Raw genomic sequence first — 22,789 nt, 5'->3', positions numbered from 1 at the left:
CTAATAAATTATTATTTGCTTATTGAATTATAGGTGACTCATGAAACAGAAATCCATGTAAGAATGTTACCGTGTTTATTATTTCAAGGAGTTTTTTTTTTTTTTTGGTAAAAGCTTTCAAAAGCCCTAAAAATTAGCAAAGCATCTTAGCTCAGAGTGAATTAACTTCCTATATCAATTTATTTCTGGCAAAAGTCAGATATCTTTCAGATGAAATATAACCCAACACACACGTATACAATAAAAATACTTTGTAAATCGAAACAAACAATTCTCTATCTTTTATTTTGCTAAACCATCTCACCCATTACGAACCGACTGAACTGAATAATATTTCTTTCCTTTTTGGGTGGGGAAAAGTAATGTCAAATAATGTTCAGTAATGACTTAACTAGAAATTTTAAAACAGCTTCAATGGCATAGAACCAAAAATAAATGCATTGTAAACAGTTTTTAGGTCTTTTTTAAAAATAAATTTATTTATTTATTTGTTTGTTTATTTTTGGGTGCGTTGGGTCTTCGCTGCTGCGCACGGGCTTTCTCTAGTTGCAGCGAGCGGGGGCTACTCTTCTTTTTGCTGCGCCGGCTTCTCATTGCGGTGGCTTCTCTTGTTGCGGAGCACGGGCTGTAGGCGCGCGGGCTTCAGTAGTTGTGGCTCACAGGCTCTAGAGCGCAGGCTCAGTAGTTGTGGCGCACAGGGTTTGTTGTTCCGCAGCATGTGTGATCTTCCCCGACTAGGGCTTGAACTGCTGTCCGCTGCATTGGCAGGCGGATTCTTAACCACTGCACCACTCGGGAAGCCCTAGTTTTTAGGTCTTTTAAAAATTAAAATCTCTGATATAATTTTTTCACCAATTTAATTTTTCTTCTTGGGTTGGACTTAAAAATGAAAATCTCTGATTACATCTCCAATCATCTCACTGAAAATCTTGATTGCTGAACACGTGACCAAAGAGATTATCTCAGATTCCTGGGGTAAATTATCACCAAGATATGTAAGCAATCTAGAACTCAGGGAGGAGAGACAACTCTACCTCTGAAATGACTTAAGTGGATGTAATTGCCTAAGTTTACTGGAAGTTTCACAGGCTAGCAATGAACACTATACTTTTGAGCTAGTATTATTGTCCAGGGTTTTCTCACTCCAGCACATTGATTTTGGCAAGCAGGTAACTTCAGGAACTCCGACGTGAACTTCTCATATAATAAGTAAAGATCTGGCGTTAATGAACATAATTGAGGTGTTTTGCTAAGGAGCTTTTGCACCTGAACTAGCAGGTACAAGCAGGTATAATAACTTTTTCTCCTTTTAAAATTGAAGTATAGTTGACATAGGTATATAACTTATTAAACAATGCAGCATCGATTTAGAAGACTCGTGTTTCAGCCCACGTTTGTTCATGCATCCATGGATGGGAAACTACAAGCGCACTGCCGGAGGTTGCCGCCAGGGGCGCTAACCCTCAGCGGCTTCGTCAACAACAGGCGCCCTGGAGCGCTCTTTCCTCTCGCTCACCTCAGCTTCCGCCGGAAGCGGCTCTGTCAGTTGTTGCCCTTAGGTTTTTGGGCTCGGTATGTGTGGTGCGTTCGCGGCTGCTGGCTGGATGAAAAGGCTTGGTCCAGGGAGCCGGAGAGAGAAGAAGAAAACTCGAGCTCCAACCCGGGCAGCGAGATGGACGTTCTGAAATCGGAGATCCTCCGGAAGCGGCAGCTGGTGGAGGACAGGAACCTGTTGGTGGTGAGGATCCTTGGGGTCGTGGGGCGTTGGCGACGGAGGAGCTGAGCGTTTGCGTGGGGGAGGGGAGTCTGGGGCAGGGGAACGGTACTGAAAGGGTCCTTGCCGGATGGGGTTTAGCCAGAGCCCCGCCGCTACCCCGGAGCGGCTCCCTCTAGACCGCTGTGCCTTTGGCAGTCACTTGGGAGCCTTTGGGATGGAGGTGTGGGAATTGCAGGAAACCCCGAGATTTTGGCGATTTCTCCTACCCGCCGCCCCACCTGTTCCTTATCCCTGTTCCCATCTGCCGGTATTCTTCGGACGTGCCCCAGTTTTTCTGGCCGTTCACTTCTGTCGTTTTAGGAAGGGTTTGTGCTTTATGTATACTTCCTGTTTTGTCACGCAGGATATTACAAAGATGTGGTCCAGGACCAAGACTTAATAAAGTTAATAATTTTACTACTTCATCAAGGAGATAGTTAAGTGAAACTGCCCCCCCTCCCCCATTAGTGCTGAGCATTGAAGAATCAGTGACAGCTGGTAGTTTAGTGCCATTGTCTTGATTCTTGTGAAGGCTTCAGGAGACTTACCATTGCTTTTCACCCTTCGTATAAATGGGAACAGAGTGAACAGGCAAATAATACCTTAGTACTGAAAATAGTTCTGACCTCACGGACCCTCTCAGAGAGTCTCAAGGACTCCAGGGGTCTTGTGGACCACACTTGGAGAACAGTCTGACTTAGGTCTTTGGATGTAGTGTATGATTGATGTTTATGATGTAGTGCAAGTAAGTTGGGATTGTTAGCTTGGCAGATGGCAGCTTTCATAATCATTGAAACTTTAAAAACAATTAACAAAGTGGAGTTAATTAAATAGAATGTTATTTAGCAAATGCGCGGGGAGCGGGGAGAGAGCTTGTCTGTAGTTGTAACTTTATATTTTCATCTGTAACTCAGGGGCCTTTTTCTTTTGATGAGTGGTTTCGGAGTATTTGAAAAAGCTAATTTAGATGCTGAAATGCATAGTGGGTGTTAGAGCCAGGTGTTGAAATTTAAAGTGCTTTTGAGGGAAAATTGAATCACGAAAAGCTCAGCTCACTCTCAGGGCTTACAGTGTTGTGTTTGCATAATCAGGTTCTTTGTCATGGAAATAGACCAGCCTTTAAAAATGATCAGTTACAAAAACACTGATTCTACATAATTGTTCTTAATTTATCATCACATATAAACTTTTTCTGGGATGGCTTTCATTTTGTAATTTGATAGTTGATTTAATTACTCAGATAACCCTGGCCAGAAGGTAAGATTGATTTCCCAATTAATACCAGCAAAGGAAATACATGAAATGGGGATTAAAATACTGAAAGTCATAGTTCTGCTAATATTAATAGTAATCTGCAAAGCATTATGCAGAATGCTTCATATCTCATACCTCATATAATTTGTACAGCAGTCCCATAAAATTACTGCTACTCCCATTTATAGATGAGGAAATTGAAGCTAAAAGAAGTTAGATTGATTTACAGAATCGCACAGCTAGCAAGAGACAGAGCCTGAATTTGAATCCATCTCTCCCACTCTAAAGCTTGCTCTCTTCACCACTACAGACAGGCTGTTTATTTATCTCCACCCTGTGAACATAGAACTAGTTTTGATAGGGCTGATCTAAGAATTAAATTACTTAAAATTAAATTAACATATGTGAAAAACACCCTAGTATGCTTTCTCATTTGAGCTTTACAACAGCTCTGCTTGGTGCATAGGGCAGTTAGGATGCTCTTTCCACAGATGACGAAGCCGAGACTTCATCGTGCCCATGAGGGTTGCATCATTTTCTCCTAGCCCTGTGGCAGGGCGGGGTGGATCTCAGGTCCCCACCTGTGGGTGAGTGCGCCTGCATAACATAGGGCCGCACGTGTAACTGGACAACTTTTCTTTTTTAGGCCTGGGGAGACTCATTTGCTTTGCAGCTGTATAATTTTACACAGAATCATTTGCTTTATAGCCTTTATCTTTCTGTATCATAGTGTCTGTCAGTAACTTTCAAACATTTTTTCACTGCCCTAGCCACAGTAAGAAATAAATCTGTATTTTCATCAGATACGTATGAAAAAAGTTTCATGCAACATTTCTTGTCTTAACTACATGTGATTCTATCATATGTTTCACTGTTTTAATCCATCCTGTTTCATTTTTAAAAACAATTCTGGTTGGGGGTCAGTGAATCCTTTTCATTACCCTTTCTGTAGCTGGGAAACGCCTGTTTCTGTTGTATTGTTTTTCCAGAAGCGCCACCTCCTCTTTGGTCATTTTGAGTGATGTCCCAGCTTTTTTTTTTTTTTTTTTTAAAGCTTTATTGAACTATAGTTGATTTGCAATGTAGTGTTTAATTTCTGCTGTGATTTCTACAGCAAAGTGATTCAGTTACACATATATATTCTTTTTCATTATGGTTTATCACAGGGTGTTGAATATAGTTCCCTGTGCTATACAGTAGGACCTTGTTGTTTATCCATCCTATAGATAGCATGGTGTCCCAGCTTTTTATTGTTAGTCTGAGAGTTGGATAGTAAACACTCAGCTTGTGAGAGCCCCTTTGTTAAAACTGGAGGAGCTCCTCAAGTAGCCTCCTGTCACCTGTGCTAAATGCTCTACCTGGTGTAACTACTTGGAGGTAAATGTGGTATCTGTATTGCTAGAATGCCAGTGCTTTGGAGCCCCGGTGTTGGTGAGTCTTCATTTAACGCAAAGCCTCATTTATGTGGAAAGCCAGGCTACTGCAGGACTCAGCGGGGCTTAATTAGCAGTTTTATTAGTTGCAGTTTTGAGCATGGACTTTGTGTAGAATTTTAGCTTTGTTTTTTTCTCCAATAGTTTTTGAATATTTCCTATATTCAAGATACTACACTGTGTGCCACAGAGGATTTTTTTTAAAAGTAATGCTTGATCCTTTTCTTTAAGGAACCTACTTTCAGTTTTACAGAGAAAAGAGAAGCCATCAGGCAAGAAATTCCTCACCTTTCCCCTGTTAAAGTGGATGAGGTATTGGCTGTATGTTGGGTCAAACCTTCCACTTACATGTTGGAGCCCAGCTCTCATCTTTTGTAGCATCATCAGAATCTGAATAGCACTTGTCTCCTTTCTTTCTGTGTCTTCAGTCTCTACTGGCTTATCTCCAGCAGCACTGAAACATACCCATCTCTCCCATCTTTTTTTTTTTTTTAAAAACACAGCCGTCCTTTTTCTTTACAGCCAAGCTTCTTATTATTTCCTACTCACTCCTTAACCTGATTTCTGCCCTGACAGTTACACTGAATCCATCCTAATCAGGGGCCGCACTGACCTCCATGCTTTCTTAACCTCAGCATCATTTGCACTTGGCTGGTCCACTTTCTTCAGTCTTCCCTTGACGTCTCTTACCCCACAGCGTCCTGTTTTTCCTTCTTCTCAGGCTGCTTATTCCTGATCTCCTTTACAGGCTTCTTCTTTCTTTGTTTCTTTATTGTTTAGTTTTTATCCCTTAAATGTTGGTTTTCCTTAAAGTTCAGGCCTAGGCTACTTTCTCTTCACAATGAAAATTCTCTTATATTAATTTCATATTCACCTCTAGATTTCAGTTGCCACCTGTAACAGGTTCTTAAGTGGAGCCTTTGGATGGACTTCAGAGTATCCATCTGTTCCTTGAAATATTATAAAAAATTTTGCATGTATGTATACATGTGACCCCTCTTCCCCTCCTCCTGTTGATGATATTATTAAAGGAACCTTTGGGGCTTCCCTGGTGGCACAGTGGTTAAGAATCCGCCTGCCAATGCAGGGGACACGGGTTCGAGCCCTGGTCCAGGAAGATCCCACATGCCGCGGAGCAACTAAGCCCGTGCGCCACAGCTGCTGAGCCTGCGCTCTAGAGCCCGTGAGCCACAACTACTGAGCTGCGTGCCACAACTAAAGCCCGCGTGTCTAGAGCTCATGCTCCGCAACAAGAGAAGCCACTGCAACAAGAAGCCCGCGCACCGCAACAAAGAGTACCCCCCGCTCGCTGCAACTAGAGAAAGCTCGCGTGCAGCAACGAAGACCCAACGCAGCCAAAAATAAATAAATAAATTTATTTTAAAAAAATAAAGGGATCTTTGACAAAAAGGTCAAGAACCAGTCATTTCTGGGCTGGTGAAAATCTCTGTGCCCATTTATCCCTACCACCAGTCAGCTGTTCCAGTTCTAAACCTGCTTCATTTATTCAGGTCTTTGAACTTGCCTTTCTTCACACTTGTTCCTCGCTTTGCCTGCACGGTCTTCTATAATCCTCTCCAACGCCTCTTTCTTTAGTGGTCATTTAGGAGCCTTTCATGGTTTTTTTGGTATAGTCAGAAAACAGTGTGGTAGGGAGTTTGTCATGTTGATACCATGTTTTGATATCTGCAAAGAAGATTTATTTTCCTCAGCATTTCACTGGAAAATTTTAAATGTACCGAAAACTCAAAAGAATTGTACAGTGAACGCCCATACGCCTACCATCTAGATATTGCGATTTAACCTGCGATTAATATTTTAATATATTTGTTTTATCATGTAACTGTCCATCTCTCCATCATTGTATATCCATTCATCAATCCATCTAGCAATGCAGAAACTACTTTTACCTCAGAATAGTAAAACAGGCAGAACATTTTAGGATAGTGGAAGGCTGCTTCTCCACAATTTGACAAGAGGCACTCACAGGCTAAGTCATTACTGTTTTACCTATCACAGATGAACCGTAAAAGGCTGGGAAACCACTTGAAATGATCAAAGGTGAGGCGGCTCTTGTGGAACAGCAAATCCATAGACAAGTGTTTTCCAGCTGCAGACAGGGTCATGAAGACAATGTACTGATCTTTATGCATTTCAGATTAATTTACAGACATTGATACACTTTACCCCTAAAATGTAATGTAACATAATTGCCAAAATATAATTTGGCATGTATGTCATTGACTAGTGTTCAGTATTTGTTTATACTTTTTTTGGTATGTCAGCAAAATTTTATGTATGAAGAAATACACAAATCATAAGTGTACCATTCAGTGAATTTTGACAAATGCATATGCCTGTGTATCACAGTCTGTATCAAGATACAGAATATTACCCTCTTTCCACCTTCCAGTCAGCCCCTCCCCCCCCAGAAGAAACTGCTGTACTGATTTCTTTCCACTGTGCGTTGGTTTTGCCAGCCCTATAACTTCACATAAATGGGATCATACTATGTACTCTTATATGACCCCCTTTGTTTAATCAGATTAATGTTTTGAATTTTATTCATGTTGTTGCATGTATCAGTTGTTTACTCCTTTTATTGCTGAGAAGTATTCCGTTACACAAATAGACCCAGTTCGTTAATCTGTTCTTCTGATAAAGGGCAGCTGGGCTGTTTCCAGGATTTAGCAATTATGAATAAATCTGCTGTGGACCCTCTTGTGCAAGTCTCATGTTTTCATTGCTCTTAGGAAAATGGCTACGGAGTGGAATTGCTATGTCATGGTGTACGTTATGGGTTTAGTTTTATAGAAATCCACCAGACCTTTTTCCAAAGTAGTTGGACCGTGTCACACCTCCACTAGCAAAGTAAAAGGGTTCAGATCTTTACATTGTGTCAACAGTTTGTGTTGTCAGTCTTTAATTTCAGCCATTCTGGTGTATGTAATAAGCCAACTTACCAATTTTTCATGGTGATTGTTGACTGTATCCTATCTAGGAATATAAAATAGTATAACCTGTTGGAAAACAGTTTGGTAATGTCTTAAAAAGAAAACATAGGCCTGCTACGTGATCGAGCTATTCCACTCCTAGACATTTACTCAGGAGAGTAAGATATGCTTTTTTTTTTTTTTAATTAATTAATTAATTCTTGGCTGCGTTGGGTCTTAGTTGCCGTGCGCAGGCTTTTCTCTAGTTGTGGCGAGCGGGGGCTACTCTTCGTTGCGGTGCTTGGGCTTCTCATTGTGGTGGCTTCTCATTGCGGAGTACGGGCTCTAGGTGTACGGGCTTCAGTAGTTGTGGCATGCGAGCTCAGTAGTTGTGGCATGCGAGCTCAGTAGTTGTGGCTTGTGGGCTCTAGAGCGCAGGCTCAGTAGTTGTGGCACACGGGCTTAGTTGCTCCGCAGTACATGGGATCTTCCCGGACCAGGGATCGAACCCATGTCTCCTGCATTGGCAGGCGGATTCTTAAACACTGCACCACCATAGAAGCCCAAGATACTCTTATTATAAGAACTAAAAGCTTTATGGTTTCATCTTTTGTAAAAAACAGTTAAAAAATTTTTTGAATCAGTTTCTTTGTATGATGGGAGGTAGGGGTGTGGTTTATTGTTTTCCATGTGATTATCCATTTGTTCCAGCACCATTTATTGAAAATATTTTTCTTTTCCCTTTGGTTGCTTTTGGCATCATCAAAAATCAGTAATAGTTTAACTGTGGCTCCGTTCTGGGTGCTCTGCTCCCTTGTCCTAATCTGTTTGTTGATCCTTGCGCCCGTGCCACACTGTCTTGATTGCTGACGCATTCTGGTGAGTTGTAATGTCAGGCAGTGTAAATGCTACCACTCTATTTAATTTAATTTTATTTTTATTGAAGTATAGTTGCTGTACAATTACAGTGATTCACAATTTTTAAAGGCTGTATTCCATTTATAGTTATTATAAAGTAATGGCTCTATTCCCTGTGTTGTACAATACATCCTTGTAGCTTATTTTACCTAATAATTTGTACCTCTTACTCCCCTCCCACTATATTGTCCTCCCCCTTCTCCTCTCTCCACTGGTAACCACTAGTTTGTTCTCTATTATATCTGTGAGTCTGTTTTTTTAAAATATTCACTAGTTTGTTGTACTTTTTAGATTCCACATACAAGTGATATCATACAGTAGTTGTCTTTCTCTGTCTGTTTCACTTAGCAAATGCCCTCCAAGTCCATCTATGTTGCTGCAAATGGCAAAATTTTATTCTTTTTTATGGCTGAGTAGTATTTCATTGTGTATATATACCACATCTTCTTTATCCATTCATTTGTTGATGGACACTTAGGTTGCTTCCATATTGTGCTATTTATTTTTTAAGCAGCTTTATTGAGGTATAATTGACACACAGTAAACCGCACATATTTAAAGTGTACAGTTTGGTGAGTTTTGCCATGTTTACACCTGGATGCTGTCACCACAGTGAAGCGAGTGAACGTGTTCATCTCACCCCAGAGTTTCCTTGTGCGCCTTTGTGATCCTGCTTTCCCACCCCGCCTGTGCCCTACCCACCCTGCCCACAGGCTACCACCGGTCTGCCTTCTGTTACTTTGCATTAGTTTGCATTTTGTAGAGTTTTATGTAAACAGAATTGTTCAATATGTTCCTCTCTTATCTGCTTTCTTTCAATCAGCCTAATAATTTTGAGATTCATTTATGCCTTTGTCTGTATCAAGACTTCATTATTTTTGTTACTGAGCAGTATTCCACCACTGTATGGATATACCTCAATTTGTTTATTCATTAGCCTGTTGATGGGCATTCAGATTGTTTCCATTTTTTTGGCTCTTATGATAAAGCTGCTGTGAACATTGGTGTACAGGTTTCTGTATGGACGTACACTTTCATTCTCTTGAGTAAATGCCTAGGAGTGGAGTGGTTGGATCATACAGTAAGTGTTTAACTTTATTTTCTTAAAGACTTTGTAAGATTGATGTTATTTCTTGCATACATTTTTACATAATTTTATATGTAATGATATATATAATTATGAAGTACATAGAATTCACCTGTGCAGGGTAGATTTTGGTATAGTTTCCTATTTTGTATGGCATCACTGAGAAAACATACTGCCTGGCTAACAGGATCCCTTGACAGTTGACAGTTCTTTCACTTTGAAAATCACTGTGTCTCTTTAAATTGTGTTTGAGTGCCCAACCATTAGGTTTATTACCTGAGACTCTTTAAGGCTTATTTCCATTCTTCAGCCAGAAACTGACCCTGCCACGTGGTTCGTGATCTCACACATACTGCTCTGCTTTGGATGTCCGGGCTGTGTATGTGTTAGCTCTCCAGTGTCTTTTTGTAGCACTCTTGATGATGTTTGTGTTTCATTTATATAAACACTAAAAACCTTAATCTGATTGAAGGAGTGATGCTTCTAGTTAATGAAATGGTGACAGTCGTGTTGCCTGTGGTTTTTACATTTTGACTCTCCCTCGTTAGCGTGGGCCGACGTTTCCGGTGATGTGGTAGAAAGACTTGTTCTCTTTAGACCCGCGAATCTCAGGTTTATAATCCAGACAGTACAGCTTGGACAAAGTCCAAGAATAACATGTATGAAGCACCACCAGGAATTAGGTTCTGTCTTTAAAAGGAGAAGTGCTCTTTATGTATACCCTTTTCAACTCATTTCTAAAATCTGCAGGAGTGAGAGCCCCAGTGGAAAGGTCAGGTGCTTTAGGAGAGAACCCAAGTAAATTTACTGTCAGTTCACATGCTGTCTTAAAATCCTTACCAGCCACTTTCAGACTTGTGTTTGTAGGGTTCTGTTGTATATTCTGTCATTAATTCAGCAAACTTAGAGTTCAAAATCTTTGAATATAGCCAGAAAGGAAACTAAATTTGTGAAATGAGTAAACAAGTCCTAAAGTCTCATTGGGGCTCCATTACTAGAGAGCTCTTTAACTTTGGGCAAGTTCTCTACCCTGCCTGACTTACCTATAAAGGGGGGTGTATTATTAATGCTTACATCCTACAATTTCAATTCTGTCATAAATGTATCCACCATACTTTGTATTTCAAAGTATGTTTTTAGTGTGCTTTATAAAATAATGTTTTATAATTAGAGATCACTGCTTAACTTGCTTTTCTTATATAAACTGCTCTTGTTTCTAAACAAAAAGTGTGCAGAGTGACATCTGAAACATGGTAGGGAACCTTTTGTTTTTGACAACCTTTTGTTGCCCTGAAGTGAGGGGTCACATAGTATGAAGCAAAATGTTTATATTTTTCTCACTAGGACTCTTTAAAATGAAAAGCAAATTAATTTTCAAAAATTAAATTTATTGTTAATAGGTAATGCATTCAAATGATTCAAAATTCAAAACATACTAAAGGGTGTACAATAAAAAGTTTCCTTTTTACCCATGTCCTGCAGCTGTACAGTTCACCTCCTCCAAAGCAGCTAACATTATCAATTTTGGGGTCTCCTAGAGTTACTTCATGCATATAAAAGCAAATGTGAAGAAGCAAATGTCTTTTCTCCTTTTTGAATACAAATGGTAGCATACTAGATTCACTCTTCTGCACTTGCTTTTTTCATTTATAAAAATATAGAAACCACTTAATTAAAAAAAAAAACTCCTTTAACAGAAACCGAGGAAACCCTGAAATTGAAACAGTAAAGGAAAGAACTATAGTAACCAATATTAAAGTTACTGGAAAACGGTAAATAATAAAACAATAATTAGGGCAAATAACGTATTAATATGTTCTAATAAATTGGAAAATCAAAGTGAAATAAGTGACAAAAAAACAAGAAATAGAAAATCGGAACAAACCAGTAGGTAAGGAAGAAACAAAGTTGTCTGACAGCCAAGAGAAGAAAGCAATTGAAGAAGGAGGGAGTTAGCAGTTGACTTGAAGATCCTCTAGTTTTGCACCTTGGAAGTTAGTTATGACCTCAGGGGGTTTTTCAGTAGAGCATTAATAATGGACTCCCAGTTGTTGGGCAGCTGCAAAGAGAACTGGAGGTGAGGAAATGGAGACCGAATAGAGAAATGTTTTATTGTCCTTCTGCTGTAATTGGTACTTAGCATGATACCCAGCACAGAGCAACGAATTTTTCCTTTAAGTTTGCAGAGTCTTGAACATATGTAAGTGATGATCATTTGTGCCAATAGAGAAGGAAAAGGTGAAGATGCAGAAAATAGGTAGCTGACTATGAGAAAGGCAGGAGAAATTGAGATCTGGAAGACAGCTGGAAGGGGTTGGCCTTAGACAGGGCGAGGGTTTCCTCTTCCATTCTGAGATGAAGAAGGGATTGGTGCTGGGAGGAATTCGGAGTTCTTGTTTGCTGGCTTCCCTTTTCTCTGTAGAGTGGCTTAGTCATTTGCTGGAAATAAGGGGAGAAATAAAGGGCTTAGAGGTTTGAGAGAATGGAGAATGAATAATGATCAATGTAGACAATAGGAGAGAAAGCTGGGTAAATAAATACACCAGGATCAGTGGGCAGCATTGGGACGCAAGTGGTTTCCCAGCATTTACGAGCTAGGTACAGGCGTGGAGAGTGCCAGCAAGTGGACTCTTGTAGGACAGAACACTTGTCGGTCTCAGGACCCCTTTGCATTCTTAATTACTGATAGCTCCAGAGAGCTTTGTTTATGTAGAATGTCTTTATTGATAATTACTCTATTAGAAATTAAAACTGGGATATTAAAAATGTATATTTATATTCTCTGTAGAAGTACAGTAAAAAATCCATCATGTTAGCGTAAATAAGACATTTTTACGAAAACTATGTTTTCCAAAACAAAAGAAATTTAGTGAGAAGAATGGCATGTTTTACATTTTGCAAATCTCTTTAATCTCTGGTATATTAGAAGACAGTTGGATTCTCCTGTTTCTTTTTTCAACCTGTTGCAATATGTTGTTTTTGTCCAAGTATGTGAAGAAAATTTATCCTGAAACAGAGAGGTAGTTGGAAAAGGGAGTATTTTAATAGCCTTTTCAGTAATTGTGGACGTTTTTCTTTGATACTACACCAAAACTGGGTAAGTGGTAAGTTTCTTAAAGATTAGCTAAGAGCTTAGATTCTGACGCATATCAATAGGCTTTTCGTGTATTAAAGTCCATTGACCTGTTCTGCTCTAGATCTATTCTGATTTATCCTGGTCATAGATCTTTTGCCTGTGCATGATTTTGTAAACTCTTGCCTTTGTTAACATCATGAGTTTTTCAACTTTGCTGAGTTATGCAGATCTTCTAAATGTTGATGTGTTTCATTAGACAATATTTTAAAAATTACATTTGTTAATGTCACCACTGATTTCATCAGAAAAGCCTGTAAGTATTGGGAAGCCATCAAGTTCACAGTGAGGGATACCACTTTTCTACCCTTCTGATTTTCGCTTGACAAGTGGAATTTTATCATAGGCAGCAAATACTATCATTGTTTTCCTTTAGGTGACAGGTTTGCTTTGTTCAGTTTTGAGAAAATGTTTGCCAGATATGCAGGTCTGAATAATCAACCAGTTTGCTTTTCTTTGAGAGGACTATCCTACTCCATTATGTAGTGGAAGTGCTTCATATATTTCATTTCATTTCGTCATACCATATATTAAAAGGCCATGTACTCAAGGGGTGAGATTTAGTAAAATTGTACTTTATCAAGATATTCTTAAGAGAAACTGGCTTTTTTATTTTCCTGCAAGTGCATGGTGGTGAAGAATACAGTGACCACTGGTACATAAACTTAGCCTTCATTTATGCTAAGGTTCCAGTAGTTTTCGTCACCATTGCTTTTGTAACATCAGTGCAGGTCTGAGCACAGTGAAAAAGGGGAGGGCACATATATCTTAGTATTATCATGAAAATAAATTTTACCTTGCGGAACCTCTGAAAAGGTCTTAGGGACCCCCCAGAAGTCCACATTTTGAGAATTGATGTTCAAGGCTTAAGGTTTTGTTAGGTGTGTTCAATGGAGTTGAGAGACGGTAGTAAAAGATACCATAGTTAAAGATGGGACCATGGCCTCTGTCCTGGAGAGTCCTTTTACTTTCTTCCTACGTATCAGCTCGTTCTGAGAGGCTGCCAGTACATGTTTGTCAACAATGCACTTATTTGAAATATGACCAGTACATGCTACATAGTCAAAAGGAACAATTTATGATGCTGAAGTGAGTTTTGGGAGTGAAGAACTGTAACTTGAATACTAGATCAGCACAAAGGATTTAAGGACCAGCGTTCTTAGTCCTGCTTCTGTTAACTCATGAGGCTCACTGAGTTCTGGGAAAGTCACCTGACCTTTCTAATTCTCAGGTTTCTCACCTCCACAATGGGATTAGTATTAATTGCATCCACCTTTCTTAGAGTAGTTTTGATGTTCAGGTGATACCATCAGTTCCTTATGCCGGGTAACATCTTCATCTTTATACCTGTAAAGCTGTGCTTGGGGTACAGCAGATAAGTCAGTAAATATTTATTGAGTTAATGAATGAACTTAAAAAAACTGTTATGAGCTGTTAGTTTTAAACATACACACAAATGAACTTAAAAAAACTGTTATGAGCTGTTAGTTTTAAACATACACACAAATAGAGTTGTATCATGAATTCCTGTCTTTCCTCAACACATATAACTCTAGAAAATAAGACCATGTTTTTATAGAATTAAGATCACAACCAACAAAATTAAAATTGGGTCCTTAATACCATCAAATACTCCTCTCGCGTTCGAATATCCCCAATTGAATTAAAATAAATACATATATATGTTTTTACAGTTGGTTTATTCAAATCAAATCCACACAAAGTCCACTCATTACATTTGTTTATTATGTCTCTTGGTTTCTTTTCATTGCAAACATTTTCCAGGTCCCCCACTTTTTTTAATGCATCAACTTGTTGGAGAAACTGGGGCTGGTTTTGTAAAATGTGCTCGTGTTTGATTGCTTCCCAGTGGTGTTTTGAGCTTTTTCCTCTATTCCTTACATTTCTAGTAAACTGGAAGTTAATTGTTTGATTAGATTCCGATTTAGATTTTTAGGGAGAACACTTCTAAGTGGTCTGCTGTGTACTTCCTATGTGTTTCACATAGGACGTACGTGGTATTGATGCCAAACTTGAGCAGTGGGTTCAAGTGTGGCAGCCTTATCTTTCCATTGTTCACCATCACACTTTCTTGTCATGGTTTTAGCATCCATTGATGATCACTGCCTGAGTGAGTGAGCTTTGGAGCTATGAGGTGCTAACTACATGTGTGGAGGTATTATTGAGGTACTATTTTGGTTACTACTAATAAAGTAGGGCAGTATCTTTATTTGAGCTAAGTCATCAATGACATGATATCTAAGAAGCATATAGTAACAAGCCTCCAAATTAGGGACTGTATTTTTTACATTATAATTGACGTAGAATATTTCATTAGTTGAGGTGTTCAACATAGTGATTTGATAGTTTTATACATTTCAAAGTGATCAAGGGACTGTATTTTTAACAGGATAATTTTATGCATAACATGGAAAGAACTAACCTTTTTTTTTCCCCTGCCACACTAGATTTAGAGTTTGTCTCTTAACAGCATGTCATATTAAAACAAATACCTTTGAACCATCTTTTTACTAAAGAGACTCTCCACAACCATTCTGTGTCTCGATTATTATAAAAATTTGTTTAATACTAATACAGTTGATCATTACAATAAGATTCCAGATGACAAAGAAGAATTTGGACACACCCTTGGAGCTCTCTTCGTAATGAGATTTAACATGTCAGCTGAAACTACCATAATTTTGGTTTGATTGGTTCTGTTAGGAGAAAATAATTAAAGTACCTCATTTTACGTGGTTCATAATGAATCCATTTGTAGAAATTGAATTCAAACACTGGGAAACTAAAAAAAAAACAATGTGAACATTTGGAAAATGGGTGGTTTCTTCTTTGTGCTGTTGGATATGTCCGTCAAACTGATGCTGCAAGAGAAATACCTCATGTTTAGAACGGGCTGAGCACAGGTGGTGTGTTCAGGAAATCAGTATAATCTCTGTGAACCAAAAAACTTTACAATTCTTGAAAAACTTTAAAGGTTGTTGACTAAGGGACATGAAATTTTACCCAAAGACATTAACTTACTTCTTTCTTCAATAGGAAAATAAAAAATATTTCAAGCGTAGTGAACTTGCAAAAAAAGAAGAGGAAGCATATTTTGAAAGATGTGGCTACAAGGTATGAATGCCTGCTTTTATGTTAAATTTATATTTCTGAGTTTAAATTTATACAGCTGTTGTTAAAGTGTCAAAACGATTGATCTCTGTTCAATTTATTAATGTTATACATTAGCCTATAAATGAGAAGCCATCTGGAGAGGTATGAGTTTTTGTTTTTCTTTTTTCTTTCCTTTTTCTTTTTTTTAATCTTGAATTCAGGAAAATACATGCATGACTTTTGGCTTGGAATGGTTTGGCTTTTTGTGGACAGCATGAAGTGGCTTGAGATCAAAGCTTGAATTTTTTTCTTTTTAATTAAGTCCTGGATCTGATTCTGCCTCATTTTCATCACATCACCACCACTCCTCTCCTCACCTCTCCCAATAAAAGTCCAGTTTTAAAGGATTCAAAAGATTTTATTCATTCAACAACAGTGGCATTAGCAGTGGTATTTTCCCTGCTTTCTCCTGAATATTTTAAGCCATTGTTTTTATGTTTGCAGTGTTAATAATCCCTTTTGGCCCTAAGTACCTCTGCCTGAGATACAGTGTCATTTTTTGTAATACGGTATCACATTTCAAACACTGCTTAGTCTATTGGATAGAAAATGTGATATTGAAATATTTGTTAGAAATAAATGAGTTGTCTGGAAGACTTTGTATACTTTAGACGCATGACTAAAATTATCTTTGAGATTACCTAGTTAATAATGTATTGGGGTTTTTATTGGGAGGGGTTAAAGGTAACGAGGTGAAGTTGTGTTTAAATTATTTTATAAGAAGGCTAAATCTAGTTGAATAATTGTTTAAACAAAGTTCAGAGGTTCTATTGAAATAATTTTGACAAATCATAAATTTGAAATCGACTTTTTGCTTGTGAAACATCAATATAAAATAATACTCTTGTGCATGTAATGGAGAAAGTTCTGGAAATTAATTTTATCTGGCATAGCATTTCTAGAGAGAAGCATGAGGAATGCAAATGGTATGTATATGCGTTTACTTTCTTTTGGTACTTTTGGGAGAGGGCAAGTGTTAAAAAATGTAGTATTTCTGATAGGTTTCTAAAATATGAAAGTTTGTATTTTGATATTTTCCATAGGTACATTGATTTCATTTGCTTCTAGTTTAGGAAGTTAAGATACATTTTATGTAAATAGCCATTGAATAGATAGATATTCAGGAAGAAGAATTCTCATCTTTTGTTTGCCCAGCATTATCTAAACTCACACTTGAACTAGAATAAGAATCACTTAACCATGGGTTTTAGTCTGCTGACTTGTTGCTTTCCCAGATCCCTGAATTTGATTGTTTTCAACTTTTTGATAAGGTAGGAAAATAATTTAAACAGTGACGGTTTTGCTTTGTTTAGATTGCTTCCGTGATAATGGCAGTACTTTCTTGCTTATATAGAGGAAAGCACTGAAGCAAAATCATTACTGTAAAGGTACTGCTTGTAACGTTGAGTCCAGCTGACAGAATGTCTTAGATCTTTTCCTTAAAGCTATTCACTGCCATTCTATAATTGAAAATGCTTTTTATCCTGAGATTTTGGGAGCAATATCTGTTTTTATGCTTAAAAAGAAAGTACAGGGTTTTCTATCTAAAGCCTTTTTAATATTTCCTTCTTGGTAGTAATGAAAATACAGCATGTGTTACTTTTATTCCTTTATAAAAACCAGTTACCGTTTTTTTTTAGGGCTTGATGCTGATTTGGTCTGTGAAAATATGAAAGTTTAGTTTTTTTACCTAAATTTTCTGTTATCACTGTTAACACTGATTAACATAATCTTTATAGAATCATAAATTATATCATTTTAACCATATAGCCTTTCTTAATTGAATGTGAGTTTTTCCTTAATGTTGATCTTTTTTGTTTTTTGATCTTACTTCTTTTGGCATCTGAGATTTGTCTTATGGTTCAGATGGAAAACCATGTTTCAGTATCTTTTTTACAGACCACACAGTGGGGCTTATAAATTGCTGAACTCAGTTTTCGTAAACTGTGACTTGGGCAGCAGACTCAAGAAAATATATGAAGAAATTTTTTTCTCTGCAGGTTCATATGAGCAAGAATGTCCACTCTGTTCTTTGTGTACTATGAGTAGAGAGGTGCTGGTTTTCATTATTTTCCCACAAGGTTCGCAGCTCAGTTTGTGGGCAAGTTCTGTGTAGCGTCGGAAAGTTTTCTGCACGTCCAGCAGTGATTCCTGTGCACTTGGAAAAACACCTTTCAAAAATCAGGAGAGGAAGGAGCTGGAGCTTGAGGCTTCACAGGTTTTTGTTAGAGAGCAGTTCCTTTCTTTGGTCTTCATTTTAAACCCAGAGCAAGGATCAAATAACCCTGTAAGATGATTTTCTCAAAGAGGAGAAGAGCAAGCTGATTGTTTCTAAGAAGAAAGTAAAAATCTTGGAGTCTAGGGAGAAAATGAGTCTAAATTTCAGCCTTTTCAAGTTTTTGATTGTGGAAACCATTATACTTCTGTAGCAAGAATGCTGTATCCTGGGTGCATGCTCTCTGCTTGGGTGTCCCTGAGCTCTCACAAGCATGTACATCAATTATGAGCTCTTTGCTCAGAGGAACATTTAGAAAACCTTCCATATTTAAAACATGTTTAATTTCAGTGAATACCTAATGTATAGAATGATAAATGTTAAACCGTATTATATTTTAAAAGGAGAATTTCGTTTCTTTTGGCTATTAATGTAGATACAGCCAAAAGAGGAGGACCAGAAACCATTAACTTCATCGAATCCAGTATTAGAACTTGAACTGGCAGAAGAAAAATTACCCATGACTCTTTCTAGGCAAGAGGTAAGTTTTTATATGAATGTTTTGTGGGAAAAAAAGAAAAATCTCCACAGCAGTTGCATTTATCTCTGGTTCTTTCCAATAACTTCTGTCATTATTTCCCATATAAAATGACTTAACTGGCCAGCTGCACAGTATTCTAGTTCAATTTTCTTCATGAGGTTTTAAATTAATCTCTGCTTTTCTTGGTACTGTTGTCGAATATCTTATGTCTTAAGTTGTTTTTAAAGAATGTATCATTCTGAACTTTAAAAACTAAACACATTCTAAGTAAGTATAATTAAATGCATATACTCTAAATAACTATACTTGATAAGTTGTCTAAATTATTTAAAATAATATAAATTATGTATTAAGAGGAAGTAAGTTAGTGTTTTGTAACTTACTTCCTCTTAATACATCTAAGTCAAAATACAGAGATCTGTATGATTCTTTATGACTGCATAATTTCTCATATTTTAAAAACTATTATTTTTAAAATCAATTCTGTGCTAATGGTCATTTAGGTTGCCTCAGCATTTCCCTATTTTAGATCACACTAAGATGAACACCTTCATACAGATATCAGTGCATGTGTAATAATGTATGATTACTTTCCTTTGGAAAATTTTCTAGAAACATGATTTCTGGAGTCTGTTCTAAAGACTAAAGACTATAGACATGCCTGAGGCTCTGGATACATATTACCAGAGAGCCCTGCAGACTTGTTATAGCAGTTCATACTCTCAGCTGTAGTATTTGCCCATACCCTGGTCAGTATCAACTATTATATTCCTTCAGCAATAACACCAACAACAAAATTTTAAGATATTCCTGTGAAAAAAGAATTCAGACTGTACACAAGGTACACAACGAAATTAACTTTGAGCAAAAGGAAACTCTCAGAGGAAAGGAGGGCTGATTCCAGAAGCTGTGTGAGAAAATTAGATGAAGGAGTTTTGAATACTTGGCCTGAAACGAATATTTGAGATTTTTAAAAAGAGCCATTGACCACAGTTCTAATTTTGAAAAAGCATTGAATATTCTCTGTCGTTCATAAAGAAGAACTGAGATAACTGAGAGAGGTAGCTTTTCATTTATTTTGAGAAGCGTAACATATCTGTCCAAAAATGGGATGGGCTGTTTCATGAAGGGGTGTGACTTTTGTCATTTGTCAGACAGGGACCAGGAGAAGGTGTTTTTGAGGTCATTTCTGCATGGATTGGAGATAGCACTAGACGACCTCTTAAGTTTTTTTAATACCGAGTTTCAGTTAATCCAGTGGGAGCCCTGCCAGTGGTTTCTAAGTGTGATACTATTTATGTTCCCAGATAAAGTTCTTGGTATTTTTAAAATTACAACTTATTTTCTTAATTATAATTCTTGTTTGTCCTTTTTATGAAATACCACATGTATACAAAGTGTGTAAAACATGTGCGATATAGTGGATAATTACAAAACAAACACTTGTATGACGATGGCCGAAGTCAAGGAGGAGTATTATCAGCCCCTCAGAAGCCCTGCACGTCCCCCTCCCTCCATTTGTAACTCACTTTCTCTTCTGAGGGACTAGTTTTTGGTTTTAATGTAGTATTGCAGTGCCGACTCATGGCTATCTATGGTCATTGACTTATCGCTGACTCCAGGCTTGGTTTTATTTTATTTTTTTCTCTTTATAAATGTTATCACTCCCTCCCATCGTAATGTTTTTCTTATGTATTCTACTACACAGATTGGTCCTTTCTGAAACACTTGCCAAATGACCTAAACCATTAGGGTTATTTAAGGTGTGACAATAATTCAGTATATCTGTTAATGGAAACTAAAGAAAAAAGAAGTATAACTTACTTTTTGCATCTACTTTTCACTTACCAAAATAAGTGTTTGGTCTCCTAAAATAGGAATTACTATTACTAATGTCATAGGGAATTACTATTGTTGTTTGATGTATTTTTTTTAATAGGTTATCAGGAGGTTAAGAGAAAGAGGAGAGCCAATCAGACTCTTTGGAGAAACTGATTATGATGCTTTTCAACGTTTAAGAAAAATAGAGATCCTCACACCGGAAGTTAACAAGGTAAGAAGTCAGAACAAAGCTAGAAGAATGTCATTGTACCATATAAATGAGAATAGTATGGACTTCGACAGAGCTCGACTAATTGCATTACTATAGAGAAAAAAGGAAAAATAAAGTTGCCAGATTACTGCTGCTGAATGTAAATTTTCTTTTTTTTTTTTTAACTTTTGTGTGTGCGTGAGTTTATTTTTTTTACTTATTATTTTTCAGTATGTATTTATTTATTTATTTTTGGCTGCATCAGGTCTTACTTGCGGCACTCGAGGTCTAGTTGTGGTGCACGGGCTCAGTAGTTGCGCCGTGCGGGCTTAGTTGCCCCGCGACATGTGGGAATCTTAGTTCCCCTGCCAGGGATCGAACCTGTGTCCCCTGCATTGGAAGGAGGATTCTTAACCCCTGGATCACCAGGGAAGTCCCAGGTTTTCTTTAATTTTCTTTTAAAAAGCACACATCTTGGGCATGCAGTTAGTGCATTTTGACAAATACATGCAAGTGTGTAGCCACTACCCTTATGAAGATATAGAGTATTTTCATCACACACACATGAAAGTTCCCCAGCACTCCTTGGCCAGTCCCCGGGTTCTTCTTCCTCCACTCCTGGGCAACCACCTTGTTAAATTCTATCCCCATCAGTGAATTTAGAGGATGTGTCTGGCTTCTTTTGCTCAGTGTGATATTTTGTAGATTCATCCATGTTATTGTGGATGTTGGTAGTTCGTTCCTTTACATTGCTGATGATATTCAGCTGTATGAAATATATCAGAATATGTTTCTAGCTTTGGGCTGTTATGAATAAAACTGCTGTGAACATTCTTACACAGATCTTTTTTGGATCTGTGTTATTCCTCTTGGGTAAATATGTTTTTATCTCTCTGGTAAATACTTAGAAGTGGAATTGCTGTATAGTAAGAGTAAATGTACGCTCAACTTTTTAGGAAATGCCAAATATTTCCAGTGTCTCATCAGTGTTTGTTATTGTTAGTCTTTTAAATTTTAACCATTCTCTTGTATTGTGGTAGTATCTCGTTGTGGTTGTATTCACAATTCCCTGATAACTAAAGATTATGAGCATCTTTTCATAGACTTATTGGCCATTCTTTCTCTATGCAGTGTGTCTTTTGTTCATGTTTCAGTTGGGTTGTTTGTCTTTTTATTTTTGAGTTATAGGAGTTCTTTATGTGTATTCTGGATTCTTTGTCAGATATACAGATTCATGTTTTGTGTCTATTTTTTCCTAGTCTAGGCCTTACGTGTTCTCTTAATGGTGTCTTTTCATGGGCAGGACTTCCAAATTTTGATGAAGTTCGCTTTATGGTTATTGCTTTTGGTGTTTTGCTTCAGAAATCTTTGCTTACCCTAAGGTCTTAAAGAGATGGTATTTTTTTCTAAAACTTTAATAGTTTTAGCTTTACTTTTAGGACTCTAATCTTGTTTTATGGCCCAGCTTATGGTCTGTCTTGGTGAATATTCCATGGACTCTTGAAAAGAGTATGTTTTCTGCTTTGGATAAATGTCAATTACAGTGGTGGTGTTCAGATCTTCTGTGGCCTTATTAACTTATTTACTTGCTCTTTCAATGAGAGACAGGTGTGGTTATCTGTGGCTGTGTAACAAACCACCCCAAAACTTACAGCTTAAAACAATTCATTATTAAAAAATCTTTCTCAGTCATCTATGATGGTAACAAACCACCCTGAAACCTAGTAACCTAAGGTAATTTATCATTCTCTCTCACAGTTCTGTGGTTCGATTGGGCTAATTAAGCTGGGCAGTTTTTTGCTTGGGGTCTTGCATGTGATGCAGTCAGGTGAGGGCTGTGGCTGAGGTCATCTGAAGGCTCCCTGGACTGGCCTTCTAACTTAGAATGCTGCCTTAAAGGTGCAGCTGCTTTGTAGCAGGTGTCAGCATTTCCTGCCTTTTTAAGGCTGAGTAATACTCCATTGTATATATGGACCCCATTTTGTTTATCCATTCACCCTCGATGGACATGTAGGTTGCTTCTACCTTTTGGCTATTGTGAATAATCCTGCTGTGGACACAAGTATATAAATATCTGCTCGAGTCCCTGCTTTCACTTCTTTTGCATATATTCCCAGAAGTGGAATTGCTAGACTATATGGTGATTCTGTGTCTAACTTTTTTTTTTTTACTTTTTTTTAAAGCATAATGAATTTAAAATTTTTTCTTCATTTATATTATTAATGTGCACAGCAATTTTTCTTTATTTTCAGTCCTATCTAAACTTTCCTAACTTAAATTCTTGGAAAGAGTAAGTGGTTTTGTAACGCTTCA

At 37.6% G+C, this 22,789-nt stretch overlaps 1 protein-coding gene across 2 annotated transcripts in view; it reads left to right on the top strand.

The window, feature by feature from the left end:
* Window positions 1-1,524: 1,524 nt before the first annotated feature.
* Window positions 1,525-22,789, top strand: part of PRPF18 (pre-mRNA processing factor 18) — a 46,782-nt gene continuing 25,517 nt past the window's right edge. The window contains exons 1-5 of one of the 2 annotated variants that reach the window (XM_061181571.1): window positions 1,525-1,738; window positions 15,572-15,649; window positions 15,764-15,790; window positions 18,340-18,444; window positions 20,384-20,497. In XM_061181571.1, coding sequence (XP_061037554.1) covers window positions 1,673-1,738; window positions 15,572-15,649; window positions 15,764-15,790; window positions 18,340-18,444; window positions 20,384-20,497 — 390 coding nt within the window. In that variant the 5' untranslated portion in view covers window positions 1,525-1,672. The remainder of the gene's footprint in view (window positions 1,739-15,571; window positions 15,650-15,763; window positions 15,791-18,339; window positions 18,445-20,383; window positions 20,498-22,789) is intronic. The other variant, XM_061181572.1, reaches the window with a different exon arrangement.

Source organism: Eubalaena glacialis, chromosome 2, assembly GCF_028564815.1.
Source record: "Eubalaena glacialis isolate mEubGla1 chromosome 2, mEubGla1.1.hap2.+ XY, whole genome shotgun sequence".
Classification (NCBI taxonomy): domain Eukaryota; kingdom Metazoa; phylum Chordata; class Mammalia; order Artiodactyla; family Balaenidae; genus Eubalaena; species Eubalaena glacialis.
Note: the sequence above shows the minus strand (reverse complement) of the source record. Positions and strands in the feature narration are given on the sequence as shown.